This window comes from Erythrolamprus reginae, chromosome 3, assembly GCF_031021105.1.
Source record: "Erythrolamprus reginae isolate rEryReg1 chromosome 3, rEryReg1.hap1, whole genome shotgun sequence".
Lineage (NCBI taxonomy): Eukaryota > Metazoa > Chordata > Lepidosauria > Squamata > Dipsadidae > Erythrolamprus > Erythrolamprus reginae.
In genome coordinates, this window is record NC_091952.1 from 12,181,455 (window position 1) to 12,197,732 (window position 16,278).

Genomic DNA, 16,278 nt, shown 5'->3' on the forward strand with positions numbered 1-16,278 from the left:
AAGATTGACGGCAGAAAAAGACCTCATGGTCCATCTAGTCTGCCATTTTACTATTTACTGTATTTTTTCTTAGGATGGATATATGTTTTCCCCAGGCATCATAGTTCCCTCTAAGCTGAGCAGTGAGCAATCGCTCACTTAAAAATCATCATTAACTCAGAGTTTTCCAAACCTGCCCAGAAGCCGAGAGGGAAAGAGTGAAAGGGAAGGAGAGAGAGAGGAAGGGAGGAAGAGAGAGAAACAGATAGAAAAAGAGAGGAAGGAAAAGAGAAAGAAAAAGAATGGGAGTAAGGAAGAGAGAAAGAAAATGAAAATCTAGTTTGAAACTACCTCAACTATTTAAGTGGCATTTTGATATTGATAAGAGTTGCCCTATTATGAGCTCTCTGTTATAGACACACAGTACAGTATTTTATTTTGAAATTCTCTGAGGCAAAACAGGGTGGGGTTTTTGTTTGTTTGTTTGTTTGTTTGTTTGTTTGTTTGTTTGTTTATTTATTTATTTATTTATTTATTTATTTATTTATTTATTTATTTATTATTTCTGTGCCGCCCAGTCCCAAAGGGACTGCCGCTCAGACACTATACTTTTCCGCCCACCCCCCCAAAAAATTAGAGGGAACACTGCCAGGCATGTTTAAATTCAATTACTGTGGATTTACCAACCACGTCTGCTGGAAGCTGGATGTAGATGAAAAACTAAATAGCAAATACAGTGATACCTTCTCTTACGAACTTATTTGGTTCCAGGACAGGGTTAGTAAGGTGAAAAGTTCGTAAGACAAAACAATATTTCCCATAGGAATCAGTGGAAAAGCGATTAATGCGTGCAAGCCCAAAATCCACCCCTTTTGCCAGCCGAAGCGCCCGTTTTTGTGCTGGTGAGATTCCCCTGAGGCTCCCCTCCATGGGAAACCCCACCTCTGAATTTTGGGATGCTGCATGGGAATCCCAGCAGGGGAATCCCACCAGCACGAAAACGTGCGCTTCGGCTGGCAACGGAAGTCCGGAGGTGGGGTTTCCCAGCGAGGGAAGCCTCAGCGAAATTATGGATAGTTATAACGAAATATAGGTAGTTCTCAACTTATGACCGCAAATGAGACCAAACTTTACTTTGCTATGTAAGGCCATTGTTAAGTGAAGTTTTGCCCAATTTGCGACCTTTTTTTTGCCACTATTATTAAGTGATTAATTTAGTAACTTGGTTATTAAATGAATCTGACCTCCCCATTGGCTTTGCTTGTCAGAAGATCACAAAAGATGATCTCATGAACTCAGAACAGTGCAACATACATGTAAATATATATCAATTGTCAAAAATCCGAATTTTGATCATGCGATCATGGAGATTCTGGTATGAAAACCAGTGTGAAGTCATTTTACCAGTGTCTTGTAACTTTGAACAGTCAGTACATGAATGATTGTCAGCCGAGGATTACTGATGGTGTTTTAAATCACAGGTCCCCAACCATGATTGTCAGCCGAGGATTACTGATGGTGTTTTAAATCACAGGTCCCCAACCGCCGGTCCGCGGACCGGCACCGGGCCGTTGGGGGTTTTCAGCCGGTCCGCGGCGCCAGGGCCCCCTCGGCCTTTCCGTACCACCAGCGGCGCTCCCCCCGCCAGCCAGCCAAGCCCCGCGGCCGCCGGAACCGGCTCCTCGCTCTCCCCCCGCCGCCCGCCGCGTTTGCAGGAGGTGGGGAGGGTTGGGCGGCCCGCCAAGGCCAGGAGGGACGCCGCTGCCCCCCCCCTTCCCTCTCTCCGCCCGCCGCTGCGCCTCCTTGACGCCGAGAGGAAATGCCGGCAAAGGCTTTCCTCAGCGGAGGCCGGCGAAGGTGATATTGAATGTCGGGGGAGAACGGGCGGCACGCGCTCCCTATCTCCTTGCTAGCCCACTCGGAATATTCAAAATAAGAAAAACCTTTGCCGGCGAAGGCTTTTCTTATTTTGAATATTCCGAGTGGGCTAGCAGGGGGATAGGGAGCGCGTGCAGCCGCTCGTTCTCCCCCGACATTCAATATCACCTTCGCCGGCCCCGCCTCTCCTCCAAACCCCCTTGCTGAGAGCCCGGGGCGAAAGTGCTCTCGCAAAGGTGAGGCGGGCAGGGCGTGCGCGCGTCATCGCTGAGAAGAACGGAGAGAGAACGAGAGTGAGTGAGAGCAACAGACAGCAAGATAGAGAGAAAGTGAGAAAGAGAGAGTGAGAAAGGGGGGGAGAGAAAGAGATAGCAAGAGAGAGAACAAGAGAGAGAAAGAGCGTGAGAAAGAAAACAAGAAAGAGTGAGAGAGAGAGAAAGCAAAAGAGACAGAAAGAAAACAAGAGAGAGAAAGTGAGAAGAAGAGAGAGAAAGAGGGGGAGAGAGAGAGAAAGAGAGAGGGGGGGAGAGAGAGAAAGAGAGGGAGAGGGAGAAAGAGAGGGGGAGAGGGGGGAGAGATAGCAAGAGAGGGAGAGAGGGAAAGGGGGAGAGAGGGGGGAGAGAAAGAGAGAGGGAGAGAGAGAAGAGATAAAGGAAGAGGAGAGAAAGAAAGAAAGAGAAAGAAAGAAAGAGGGATAGAAAGAGAGTGAGAGATGCTCAGTGAGCCTTTCTTTGAAGTTGCCTTTCTTTCTTTCTCTTTCTTGCTTTCTTTCTTGCTCTTTTTCTTTCTCTCTTTTACCTTCCCTTCCTCTATTTCTTCTTTTCTTTCTCCTTCCTACCTTCTTCCCTTACTCTCCCCTTTCATAAGTTTCCTTGCTTCCTTCCTCTGTTCCTGTCCCTTCCCCCCTTCTTTCTTTCTTTCTTTCTTTCTTTCCTTCCTTCCTTTCCTCCCTCCATTTCTTGCTTTCCTTTTCCTTCCTCCCTTCTTTCCTCCCTCATTCCCTTCTTTCACTCCTTCCTCTCTTACTCCCCCCTTTCACACCTTTCCTTGCTTCCTTTGCACCCTTCTTTTGTTCCTGTCCCTTCCCTCTTTCCTTCCTTCCTTCCCACCCTCCGTCCATTCATTCACCCATTCCTCTCTTGATCACCCCTTTTACGGCGCCGCTGACAGCTAGCTCCCCCCCCCCCCACCGGGCCATGGAAAACTGGTCTAGCTTAAAGCCGGTCCCTGGTGCAAAAAAGGTTGGGGACCTCTGTTTTAAATAACTTGTGGTTCATTTATTCATTTTTTTGCATTGTAAAACAAATGTGAGTTTCCGGATTCAGTCAAATAGTGAACAAAGCTCTCTTTTAATATTCCTAACCTTCAGTGTTTTTATGTGTGTAGTGCTATAGGTAGTCCTCAACTTACGACCACAATTGAGCCCAAAATTTATGTTGTTAAGTGAGAAATTCATTAAGTGGTTTTTCTCCATTTTCTGACTTTTCTCCCCCTATTTGTTAATGGGAGATGTAGCATAGTTGTTAAGTGAATCTGGCTTCCCCATTGGTTTTGCTTATCAGAAGATTGCAAAAGGGGATCACGTGACCCCAGGACCGTCATAAGTGTGAGTTATTGTCAAGCATCTGAATGTAAATCACATGACCACGGGGAATGCTCCAATGGTCATAAGTGTGAAAAACAGTCGTAAGTCACTTTTTTCCAGTGCCATTGTGAATGGTCACTAAATGAAATGTTCAAGTCGAGGACTACCTCTACTACAGTGATGGCAAACCTATGGCATGGGTGCCACAGGTGGCACGTGGAACCATATTTGCTGGCATGCAAGCTGTCACCCTAGATCAACTCCAATGTTCATGTGTGTGCCAGCTGATTTTTGGCTCACACAGAGGCTCTGGGAGGGCATTTTTAGCTTCCAGAGAGCCTTCAGGGGGATGGGGAAGGGTGTTATTCCCCTCTCTCGGCTCCAAGGGCCTCCCTGGAACCGGGAGAGGGGAATAACGCCCTCCCTATCCCCCAGAAGTTGGGAAACAAGCTTTTTCCGGGCTCCAGAGGGCCTCTGGGTAGCAGGGGAAGCTGTTTTCACCCCTTCCAGGCATTAAATTATGGGTGTGGGCACTCACGCATGCGTGATAGCATGTGCCCATGCACTTTCAGCACCAGAGGAAAAAAAGGTTCACCATCACTGCTGTACTATTAGAAAATGTTGATGATCAATGAGCATTTTACAATAAGCAAAAATGTGCATCAGTTTAAAGTTATCTAACCACCCAGAGGATGTGACAGATATTGTCACATCAACAATTCTGCAAACAGGGCGCTGTGTTCGCTGTTGAATCAGCTTTTAATCACCTTTTGTATTATTTCAGCCTGCAATTGCAATGGCCACGCCTATGATTGCTTTTATGACCCAGACATTGAGCATCAGAAAGCCAGCAAGAATCGTTACGACCAGTTTGAAGGAGGAGGGGTCTGCATTGACTGTCAGGTGAGGCTTTAATTTGTACGCAGTATTTATTTCCTCTCATTCTTTTGAGGATACAGGTAATTCAGTGTTTGAATTTGATTCGGATTGGAGTGTTTCACGGAGGAGGATTTCGGCTGAGAAGAATGGGGATGATTACTGTATTTTTCAGAGTATAAGACGCACCGGAGTATAAGATGCCCTTTAGTTTTGGGGGAGGATAATAGGGAAAAAAAATAATCTGTCTCCCAGGTATTCATCTGGCTAGTTTTTAGCTTGGTCAGCTTCAGCCCATTAATTTTCTGGATTTGTGTCCACATGCTTGCTTTTTATCCTCTGAATGAGAATAAAAAACAGTTTCTAAAACACTTGTCTCTAGAGAGAAACAATGAGAAAAATCAAAGGAAATCGCTTTGCCAGCAAAGCACAGAAGATCACTTCACTTGTAGCACCTAGGACTGAAAAAAAGAATGAAGATTGCTTGCTAGCAAAGCATGGAAGATTGCTTCACTGTTAGTTAAGGCTGAAAAAAATGTTTGTTGGAGGGAGCAGCAATGAAAGAAGCAGGCAAAGAGAAGATTGCTTAGCTAGCAAAGCACCGAAGATCACGATAACACTTTGTTAGGGTGAAAAAAAAAGCTTGGTAAAAGCTACATTTGGAGTATAAGACACACCCAAATTTTCAGGTGGGTTTTATATTCCGAAAAATATGGTATGCAGATGCCGAAGACCTAATTTGGGATCTTCTGCCTCATGTATCCCAGCAGCCGGTGAGGTCCCACAGAGTTGGCCTTCTCCAGGTCAATGCCAGGCAATGCCGCCAGGCAGGGCCTAGGGAAAGAGCCTTCTCTGTGGCCCTCTGGAATCAACTCCCCCCAGAGAATCGTACTGCCCCCACCCTCCCAGCCTTACATAAAGCCTTAAAACTCACCTCTGCCGACAGGTTTGGGGTCATTGAATTTTAACAGCTACCTTGGCCTATGATTGAATTGATAATGTACGCGAGTATGAAACGTGGATGATTGGTTTTTCAATGGATTAGGGGGTTTAGACTATATGACTCTTGTCAGAGTTCTTTTGTGATTTTAGATTTGATGTTTTTTAGTATTTTAAGTTTTAGATTTCTCACATATTTTGTACTTGCCTTGTTGTAAGCCACCCTGAGTCTCAGGAGAAGGACGGCATAGAAATCTAATTAATAAATAACAAATAAATAAATAAATTGGAGTGGTCTGGGAGGAGAATGTGCAGAGAAATTGCACTGAGGCTAGTTGTGTCTCCTTAATTAGAGATAGTCCTTGACTTAAGACCACAGTGGAACCCATAATTTATGTTGCTAATCAAGGCTTTTTGCTCCATTTTACAACTTTTCTTGCCATCTTTTGTTACGTGGATCGTTGCACTAATTTAATAACATGATTGTTAAGTGAGCCTGGCTTCCCCATTGACTTTACCTGTGACAAAAACCTGATCACATGACTTAAGACACAGCAATTGTCAGTAGCCAAGTGGCTGAATTTTGATCCAGTGAGCATGGGGATGCTGCAACGATCATAAGTCTAGAGAAAAATGGGAATAAGTCACCTTTTTCAATGCTGTTGTAACTTTGAAATGGTCACTAAATGAATTGATGTAAGTCAAGGATTACCTGTGTTTTAGGATATGTGTTTGTGTGTGTGTGTGTATCACATGTTTTTTGTTGAATTTTTAAAATTAAAGGAGACTAGAATAGCACTAGGGGGCCCTGTTCTGGCCTCATCAGCTAGCCATACCCTTACTGGGATTTGACCCTACAGCTTCTGCCTTGAGAATTAACCTCTAGGCCACAGGATCTGATCCCTTCAGCTTTGTACCAGGGAGGGCCTTTTTTTTTTCATGTCGGATCACCCTAGTATATCGAAGGAGTCCCACAGCTTCGTTTTTGCCTCTCGGCCCAACCCAGGACCATTTCCAAGGCAGTTAATTTTGTTCATTATATTCTGTATGTATCACATGTTTTTTGTTGAATTTTTAAAATTAAGGAAGACTATGATAGCATTATTTAGGCTTTGTTCTGGCCTCATCAGCTAGCCATACCCTTACTGGGATTTGATTTATTTATTTATTAAATTTGTATGCCGCCCCTCTCCGTAGACTCAGGGTGGCTCACAACAGTAATAGAAAAAACAATGTAGAATACAAATCTAATAATTAAAACTAAAAACCAATAATTTAAAAAACATGCACACAACATACCATACATAAACAATATAGGCCTGGGGAAATTATATCAGTTCCCCCATGCCTGACAACAGAGGTGGGTTTTAAGGAGTTTATGAAAGGCAAGGAGGGTAGGGGCAGTTCTAATCTCAGGGGGGAGCTGGTTCCAGAGGGTCGGGACCACCACAGAGAAGGCTCTTCCCCTGGGACCTGCCAAACGACATTGTTTAGTCGACGGGACCCGGAGAAGGCCAACTCTGTGGGACCTAACTGGTCACTGGGATTCGTGCGGCAGAAGGCGGTCCCGGAGATATTCTGGTCCGATGCCATGAAGGGCTTTATAAGTCATAACCAACACTTTGAATTGTGACCGGAAATTGATCGGCCACCAATGCAGACTGCGGAGTGTTGGTGTAACATGGGCATACCTTGGGAAGCCCATGATTGCTCTCGCAGCTGCATTCTGCACGATCTGAAGTTTGATCCTGCAGCTTCTGCCTTGTAAGGCAGAGAATTTAACGGCAGCTAACAGATGAATTATTTTGCAGCATCACACAATGGGCGTCAACTGTGAGAGGTGCAGTCCGGGATATTATAAATCCCCTGATCATTCCATAGATTCACCTTATATTTGCTACCGTGAGTATTTTCTCTCTAATATCTACATGGGTATACTTCTGAGGGCATCCCTCTACAGCAGTGGTTCTCAACCTGGGGGTCGGGCCCCCTGGGGGGGGGGGGGTGTCGAAGGATCATTTCTGAGAGGTTGCCTAAGACCATGGGAAAAAACAAATTTCCTATGGTGCTAGGAACTAAAGCTTCTATTCTAGCGCCTTGAAGCATATTTTTACCATCTAACCAATCAGGCATTTACAGTGGGAGTGTCCTTCTGAGCTTCCTGCCAGTCATCTTAAAGCTCTGTTGCAAGAATGGACATTAGACTTATGGTTGAGGGTCACGACAACATGAGGAACTGTATTAAGGGGTCACGGCATGAGAAAGGTTAAGAACAAGGGTCTGTTCTGGGTCCTATTCTTTTTAATATGTTTGTGAGTGACATAGGGGAAGGTTTGGTAGGGAATGTTTGCCTATTTGCCGATGACTCTAAAGTGTCAATAGGGTTGATATTCCTGGAGACGTCTGTAATATGGTAAATGATTTAGCTGTACTAGATAAATGGTCAAAGCAATGGAAACTGCAGTTTAATGTTTCCAAATGTAAAATAATGCACTTGGGGAAAAGGAATCCTCAACCTGAGTATTGTATTGGCAGTTCTGTGTCAAAACCTCAGAAGAGAAGGATTTAGGGGTAGTGATTTCTGACAGTCTCAAAATGGGTGAACAGTGCAGTCAGGCGGTAGGGAAAGCAAGTAGGATGCTTGGCTGCATAGCTAGAGGTATAACAAGCAGGAAGAGGGAGATTATGATCCCGCTATATAGAGTGCTGGTGAGACCACATTTGGAATAATGTGTTCAGTTCTGGAGACCTCACCTACAAAAAGATATTGACAAAATTGAACGGGTCCAAAGACAGGCTACAAGAATGGTGGAAGGTCTTAAGCATAAAACGTATCAGGAAAGACTTAATGAACTCAATCTGTATAGTCTGGAGGACAGAAGGAAAAGGGGGGATATGATCGAAACATTTAAATATGTTAAAGGGTTAAATAAGATTCAGGAGGGAAGTGTTTTTAATAGGAAAGTGAACACAAGAACAAGGGGGCACAATCTGAAGTTAGTTGGGGGAAAGATCAAAAGCAACATGAGAAAATATTATTTTACTGAAAGAGTAGTAGATTTTTGGAACAAACTTCCAGCAGACGTGGTAGATAAATCCACAGTAACTGAATTTAAACATACCTGGGAACATCCTAATATAAACATGCCATATCCATCCTAATATAAAATACAGAAAATAGTATAAGGGCAGACTAGATGGACCATGAGGTCTTTTTCTGCCGTCAGACTTCTATGTTTCTATGAGAACCACTGCTCTAGTGGTCTCCAAGATTGGCTGAGGAACTCCGGGAGTTGAAGTCCACAAGTCTTAAAGTTGCTAAGGTTGGAGACCACTGCTCTATAGCCTCTCATCCCAGAGGGTGGAAAATCTTATGGGATGTCAAAATAAGATATGTGAGGCAGCCCTTGAACAAAATAAGTCTTAACTTAATGACAGTGATTGAGACTGGAATGTCCATTATTGTAAAGCATGTTGTCACCTGACTTCAATCCTTAACAATGGCAGGTCTGTCAGTTCCTGGTTACTATTGTTAAGAGAGGACTTGACATTATTTCAACTTCCTGCTGACTTTCCCCACTGAAAATTTTGTAAGAGATCAATAGCATTTTTTTTATAGCAATAGCATTTTAGATTTATATACCACTTCACAGTGCTTTACAGCCCTCTCTAAGCGGTTTATCGAGGGTAAGCATATTGCCCCCCAGAAATCTGGGTCCTCATTTTACCAACCTTGGAAGGATGGAAGGCTGAGTCAACCTTGAGCCTGGTGAGATTTGAACCGCCAAATTGCAGTCAGCCGGCAGTCGGCAAAAGTAGCCTGCAGTACTGAATTGCAACCACTTCACCACCGCAGCTCTGAATATTCAGGGCGTTTATAGCCCTTGAGTTATTTGTAGGTAGGATATCAATCTATATAAATAAAAACGTTGACATGATCATCATCGCCCCTTCTAGGCTGCAACTGTGACTCGGACTTCACCGATGGCACGTGTGAGGATTTCACTGGCCGCTGCTACTGCAAGCCAAACTACTCAGGAGAACATTGCGATGCCTGCGCAGACAATTATGTGGACTTCCCCCATTGCTACCGTAAGTATGAGTCTCGGAACAAAGCACTGGTTCCATGACTCTCGTGTGTCGACCTCTCTGGGGGCTTTGGAATCGGTAGCGGGTTTCTACCGGTACAATGGACGCCATCGCACTGGTAGTAAAACTGGAGCTGCATGTGCAGCTTCAAGTGTCTGGCGTGCGCATGTGCGCCCCAGTGAGATTTTGCTTATGTGTATGTGCGGAAGCAAAAAATTGCCAAAATCTCACGCACGTGCACATCCTCGCAAGATTACACCGAAATCTCATGCACGTGCGCATCCCCTCACAAGATTTTGCTTCCTGCTCATGTGCAGAATCTTGCTGGGATGTGTGCGCACAGCAGGCACCCAATGCTTTGAGGTGGCTGATGAGGAAGAGGAGGAACAGCTGGTTCCAGTGCCTGATACACAGAAGGCAGAGGAGAAGAGAGCAGTGGAAATCTAGGGCCACTGTTATTTATGAACAGTTCGATTTATTTTAATCTAGTGTTTAACTACTAATCGATTTTCTCAAAACATAGGATTAATTTTTGTGTTGTCTTTCCCTTCAGTTTTATCTTACAACGCTACCGGAGAACAAGTCCTTCCAGCTGGGCAGATAATCAGTAAGCTTTCGATTTTATTTCTTCTGTTTGAAATTCTCCTGCTACCTAGTAAAGTGATGGCTTCTTTAGGATATAAAATCAGGATTGAATACTAATATCCTAGCAGGATTTTACTAGAGCTCAGGATTCTTCTCAGCTTCGTATAAACTAGGCCTCAGGGGTAAAATCCAGCAGATTCTGACAGGTTCTGGAGAACCGGTAGCAGAAATTTTGAGTAGTTCGGAGAAGTACTTTATTTTATTGACAGTTTTATTGGGTTTTATTATGGGGTTTTATTTTTTTTTAGCATTTAATATTTGACTTTTTAATTGTATTATATTTTATATAATTTATTGTTGTGAGCCACTCCGAGTCTTCGGAGAGGAGCGGCATACAAATCTAATAAATAATTAATAGTAATAATAGTAATAATAATAATAATAATAATAATAATAATAATAATAATAATATAATTAAATTAAAATAAACTGGCAAATACCACCTCTGGCGGCCCCCAGAATAGGGAGGGAATGGAGATTTTGCAATATGTCTTCTCGGAGAAAGGAGGCATAAAAAACTAAATTTAATAATAATAATAATAATAATAATAATAATAATAATAATAATCATCATCATCATCATCATCATCATCATCATCATCTTCCCCCAGGAATGGGGTGGGAATGGAGATTTTGCAGCCACGCCCACCAAGCCACGGCCGCCACACCACGCTATGCCCTGCCATGCCTATCAAGCTCACCAAGCCATGCCCGCAAAATTGGTAGCAAAAATAAATTGGATTTCACCACTGCCCTTCCTGATGGTTCCATCTTTGTTTTCCAGACTGTGACTGCAACGTTGCTGGAACAAGAGGCAACACCTGTAGGAAAGATGCCCAAATTGGGTTGTGTTTGTGCAAACCAAGCTTCCAAGGGGCACAGTGTGACCAGTGTGTACCTGGTTATTATGGACCAAATTGCCAATGTGAGTAAACCCTAGCCTGACCAGTGATGTAAAGCTCATGAGACACTTTTCCTTAGTTTTTGAAAGATGGTTGAAGGAAGGGGGAGAAATGTTACGATGCAGATATGACAGGGCAAAGTTTTAGACATTGACAGAAAATAAATGCAGTGGTTCTATGTTCATTAAATTTTTAGACAGTGTCCTCAAACTTTCCTTGTAATCACAACTGAGACTAAATTTTCCTGTCTTCGCTAAGCAAGACAGTCATTAAGTGAGTTTTATCCCATGTTACCACCTTTCTGGACTTCGTTGTTAAACGAATCACTGCAGTTGTTAAATGAGTAAAAGGGTTGTTAAGCGAATCTGGCTTCCCCATTAACTTTGCTTGTCAGAAGGTCGTAAAAGGGGATCACATGAACAATGGTCAAAATTTGAGCCAGTGGCCAAGCATCCAAATTTGGATCTGCTAGCCATGGGGCTGCTGCAATGGTTGGAAATGTGAAAAGCGGTGATAAGTCATTTTCTTCAGTGCCGTTTTAACGGAGTGGCTGTGGGTTTTGCCTCCCAAGGACAATTCTGTCTGTCCGTCCATCACCCTGGGGGGGGGGAATTATTGACCCCCTCAGAGAGAGTCCGCAACTTGGGCATCCTCCTCGATCCACAGCTTACATTAGAGAAACACCTTTCAGCTGTGGCGAGGGGGGCGTTTGCCCAGGTTCGCCTGGTGCGCCAGCTGCGGCCCTATTTGGACCGGGAGTCACTGCTCACAGTCACTCATGCCCTCATCACCTCGAGGCTCGACTACTGTAACGCTCTCTACATGGGGCTACCTTTGAAAAGTGTTGGGAAACTTCAGATTGTGCAGAATGCAGCTGCGAGAGCAATCATGGGCTTCTCTAAGTATGCCCATATTACTCCAACACTCCGCAGTCTGCATTGGTTGCCGATCAGTTTCCGGTCACAATTCAAAGTGTTGGTTATGACCTATAAAGCTCTTCATGGCACCGGACCAGAATATCTTCGGGACCGCCTCCTGCCGCACGAATCCCAGCGACCGGTTAGGTCCCACAGAGTTGGCCTTCTTCGGGTCCCGTCGACTAAACAATGTCGTCTGGCGGGACCCAGGGGAAGAGCCTTCTCTGTGGGGGCCCCGACCCTCTGGAACCAGCTCCCCCCTGAGATTAGGATTGCCCCCACCCTCTCTGCCTTTCGTAAACTCCTTAAGACCCACCTCTGCCGTCAGGCATGGGGGAACTAAAACACCTCTCCCTTGCCCATGCTGTTTTGTTGATTGATTGACTGTATGCCTGTTTTTTATATATATTGGGATTGTTTTATGAAATTACTAATTTTAAATTGTAATTAGATTGGTGGGCATTGGATTTGTTATTGTGTACTGTTTTTTATTATTGTTGTGAGCCGCCCCGAGTTTTCGGAGAGGGGCGGCATATAAATCCAATAAATCTAATCTAATCTAATCACTAAGTGAGAGATTATAAGTCATAGGCTACCTCTACTTTGTTTTAGCAAATATACTCTGTTCATGTCAACTTATAGTGGAAGAGAAAGAAGTTCTGGTTTTTTGTCTCACGGTGGAAACTCTTTGTAATATATTGACTGCCTTGAGATTCTTGATAATAATCAGATGTGGTGGCACAGTGGTTAAAATGCAGTACTGCAGGTTGACACTGCCCACTGCCAGGAGTTCAATCCTGATTGGCTCAAGGATGACTCAGGCTTCCATCTACTGAAGTCATAAAATGAGGACCCAGATTGTTGGAGGCAATATGCTGATTCTGTAAACCGCTGAGAGAGGACTGTGAAGCACTCTAAAGTGGTATATAAGTCTAGAAGCTATTGCTATTGTATGGAAGCTCTTGGCATCTGTAATTGTGGTCCTAAAATGTTTAATCTCCCCTCTCACAGCTTGCCAGTGCTCGGGGCCTGGATTCTACGAAGGCACCTGCGACAACGAAACTGGACTGTGTCTGTGCCGAATTGGGTTTCAGGGATACTTATGCAACTCATGTGCTCCTGGCTATTTCAACTACCCACTTTGTCAACGTGAGTGGTCAAATATGGAGGAACAATAGAATAACAGTGCTGGAAGGGTTCTTAGAGGTCTTCTAGTCCAACCTCCTGCTTAGGCAGGAAGCCCTGCACTAAAACCCTAATTAAAAATACTCAGCAACACGCATACATACCTGTTCTGCCGGGCTCTCTAGTAGAAGCCTCCTGAAAATTTACGGGTACAAATTTCAGACATACACACGTTTGAAAATTCAAAACAATGTCCTTTATCACAAAATTCAAAAGAAACAAAGCACCCTTTTTTTATTGCAAAGAGCACTCTTCCCCAAAACAACCTTGTCGGCTGTACAAGTCCCTTATCAGTCCTTAAGTACTTAGTTAGTAGCTGTGAAGATATGTCACAGCCCTCCTTCTTCCCACGAAGTGAAACACACACACACTTTACTCTGCTTTGGTGTCAAAGACGTGAAAAATCCGCAAAGTTCAGACACAGCGAGGCACGATCCTGAAGAACTGCAATCAGATAATCTTCCACAATGGCCAAACTAGCACGCTGCTATTTATAGCAGCAGCTCTAATTACTGGAGCCCCACCCAAACACAGGTGGCCTCTCTTATCTCCTGTAATATTTCCTCCATTGGTCTCTTCGATGCGTAAGTCTGCGCCTGCGTAAGTCTAACACTTTGTCATCCAAATCGACCGAAGATAATGGTGATTGGCTTCCTGGGCTGTGTGCCAAGCCCCCCTCTTCCAAGTCACCCCCACCTTCTTCTTCGTCCGAGGAAACTGCACTCCATGACTTTGCCGGCAACAAAACAGGCCTAGGACATGTTGACGTTTCCCCTGCCTCCACCTCCACATTCCTTGGGGCAGGAGCTGGGCCAGAGCCAACCACAACACATACCATTCATACAGAATCATACTCAGACAGGTGGTCAAGGTAGTTGTTGATTTAGGGCCCCCAGGCCTGCCGGTATAGCCAAGTCTTCATAACCTTATGAAAAGCCAGAAGGGGGGGGGGAGTTGGTTCCATAAAGCCGGGGGGGGGGGGCGCAACAGAGAAGGCTCTCCCCCGTGGTCCCGCCAATCTACATTGCTTGGCTGATGGGACCTGGAGGAGGCCAACTTTATGTGCTCTAATTGATCTCTGAGAGGTATGTGGCAAGAGGCGGTCCCGTAGATAATCTGGCCCTGAGCCATATAGGGCTTTATAGATAATAACCAACATCTTGAATTGTGCCCAGAGACTAAGAGGCAGCCAGTGCAGCTCGCAGAATATAGGTGTTATATGGTGTATCGAGGTGCACCCATGACAACTCGCACTGCTGCATTCTGGACAATTTGGAGTCTCTGAACACTCTTGAAGGGTAGCCCCATGTAGAGAGCATTGCAATAATCAAGACGGGAGGTAATGAATGCCTAAGCGACAGTATTGTAATGTTCTTTGTTTAGAGTGCTATAAATAAGGTACACCCTCATTTGGGTGGAGGAGTTTGAACGTTGTTGGGTGGCGGGAGCACATATCACTGAGCACTATGTTTTATGTAGTGTGCATGTGTTGTTATTATAAAAAATAACAAAATTTTATTATTAAAAAAATTGGCAGTTCTGTGTTAGCAAAAACTTCAGAAGAGAAGGATTTAGGGGTAGTGATTTCTGACAGTCTCAAAATGGGTGAGCAGTGTGGCCGGGCGGTAGGAAAAGCAAGCAGGATGCTTGGCTGCATAGCTAGAGGTATAACAAGCAGGAAGAGGGGGATTTTGATCCCCTTATATAGAGCGCTGGTGAGACCACATTTGGAATACTGTGTTCAGTTCTGGAGACCTCACCTACAAAAAGATATTGACAAAATTGAACGGGTCCAAAGACGGGCTACAAAAATGGTGGAAGGTCTCAAGCATAAAACGTATCAGGAAAGACTTAATGAACTCAATCTGTATAGTCTGGAGGACAGAAGGGAAAGGGGGACATGATCGAAACATTTAAATATGTTAAAGGGTTAAATAAGGTCCAGGAGGGAAGTGTTTTTAATAGGAAAGTGAATACAAGAACAAGGGGACACAATCTGAAGTTAGTTGGGGGAAAGATCAAAAGCAACATGAGAAAATATTATTTTACTGAAAGAGTAGTAGATCCTTGGAACAAACTTCCAGCAGACATGGTAGATAAATCTACAGTAACTGAATTTAAACATGCCTGGGATAAACATATATCCATTGTAAGATAAAATACAGGAAATAGTATAAGGGCAGACTAGATGGACCATGAGGTCTTTTTCTGCCATCAGTCTTCTATATTTCTATGTTTCTAAAAGAATCTCAATTACTTAACCTGATGAGCCTTCAGATTGATATCGACCATCTCTGAATTTCTGCAGTAGGTTAATTTTTTCACTGAGGTAATGAGTTTTAAATCTTATAATCTTTCTTTCCCCCCCTGTTGAAGTTTGTGGCTGCAGTGCTATTGGGACATTGCCTGACGGTTGTGATGCTTCTGGAAAATGCTTCTGCAGACCTGAATATGGTGGACTACATTGTGATCAGTGCAGCTTTGGATATCACTCCTACCCTCACTGCCAAGGTACATCAGTATGAGATTCATAGAAAACATCCATTGCAGGAAGTCCTCGGTTTATGACCACTTCTTTTAGTGACCATTTGAAGTTACACCAGTGCTGAAAAAAATCACTTATGAATGGTTTTTGCACTTACAACACGCAGTGGGTACTAAAACTTGTTACTACCGGTTCTCACGAGCGAGATGCTTCTGCTGATTTGGAGAAGAGACCCGGGCAGGTGGACGGAGCCTCCCGCCATTGCCATTACCAGTTCACAGAACCGGGCCAAACCAGCAGCAACCCACCACTACTTGCAACTGTCACAACATCTCTCTGGTCACCTAATTGTAATTTGGACATTTGATAACAGCACATACAGTATTTATGACTGTTGCCATGTCCCAGGATGCTTGAATCACCTTTTGTGACCTTCTGATAAGCAAAATCAACAGGGAAACCAGATTCACAGCTATGTTACAACTGAACAACTGCAGCGATTCACCTAACAACTTGTTGTAAAATGAGACAAATATCACCTAACAACGATCTTACTTGGCAACAGAAATTTGGTGCTCAGAAATGTGTGGTTGTAAGTCGAGGGCTAACTGTATTATCTCCACCTCCTGCTTATAAGGGAAACTTCTCAGTTGTGTCCAATAACAACTGTTTTGTAAAGTGGGGTGGGCTGAGAGAAACCTGTTGGTCCAAAACTATCCCATGTGCTCTGTAGATCAGTAGATGACTGTCTTTTGGGACACTAATTTTATTTCATTGCATGGTTTACTCTAAAGCAGT

At 44.1% G+C, this 16,278-nt stretch overlaps 1 protein-coding gene across 1 annotated transcript in view; it reads left to right on the plus strand.

The window, feature by feature from the left end:
* The window catches only part of LAMA5 (laminin subunit alpha 5), a 241,453-nt gene that overhangs the window by 105,348 nt on the left and 119,827 nt on the right, over nt 1–16,278 (plus strand). Inside the window, 7 exon segments of the mRNA XM_070744488.1 lie at nt 4,227–4,345; nt 7,069–7,159; nt 9,215–9,349; nt 9,900–9,953; nt 10,776–10,916; nt 12,822–12,959; nt 15,372–15,506. Of these exon segments, the coding sequence (XP_070600589.1) occupies nt 4,227–4,345; nt 7,069–7,159; nt 9,215–9,349; nt 9,900–9,953; nt 10,776–10,916; nt 12,822–12,959; nt 15,372–15,506 (813 nt within the window).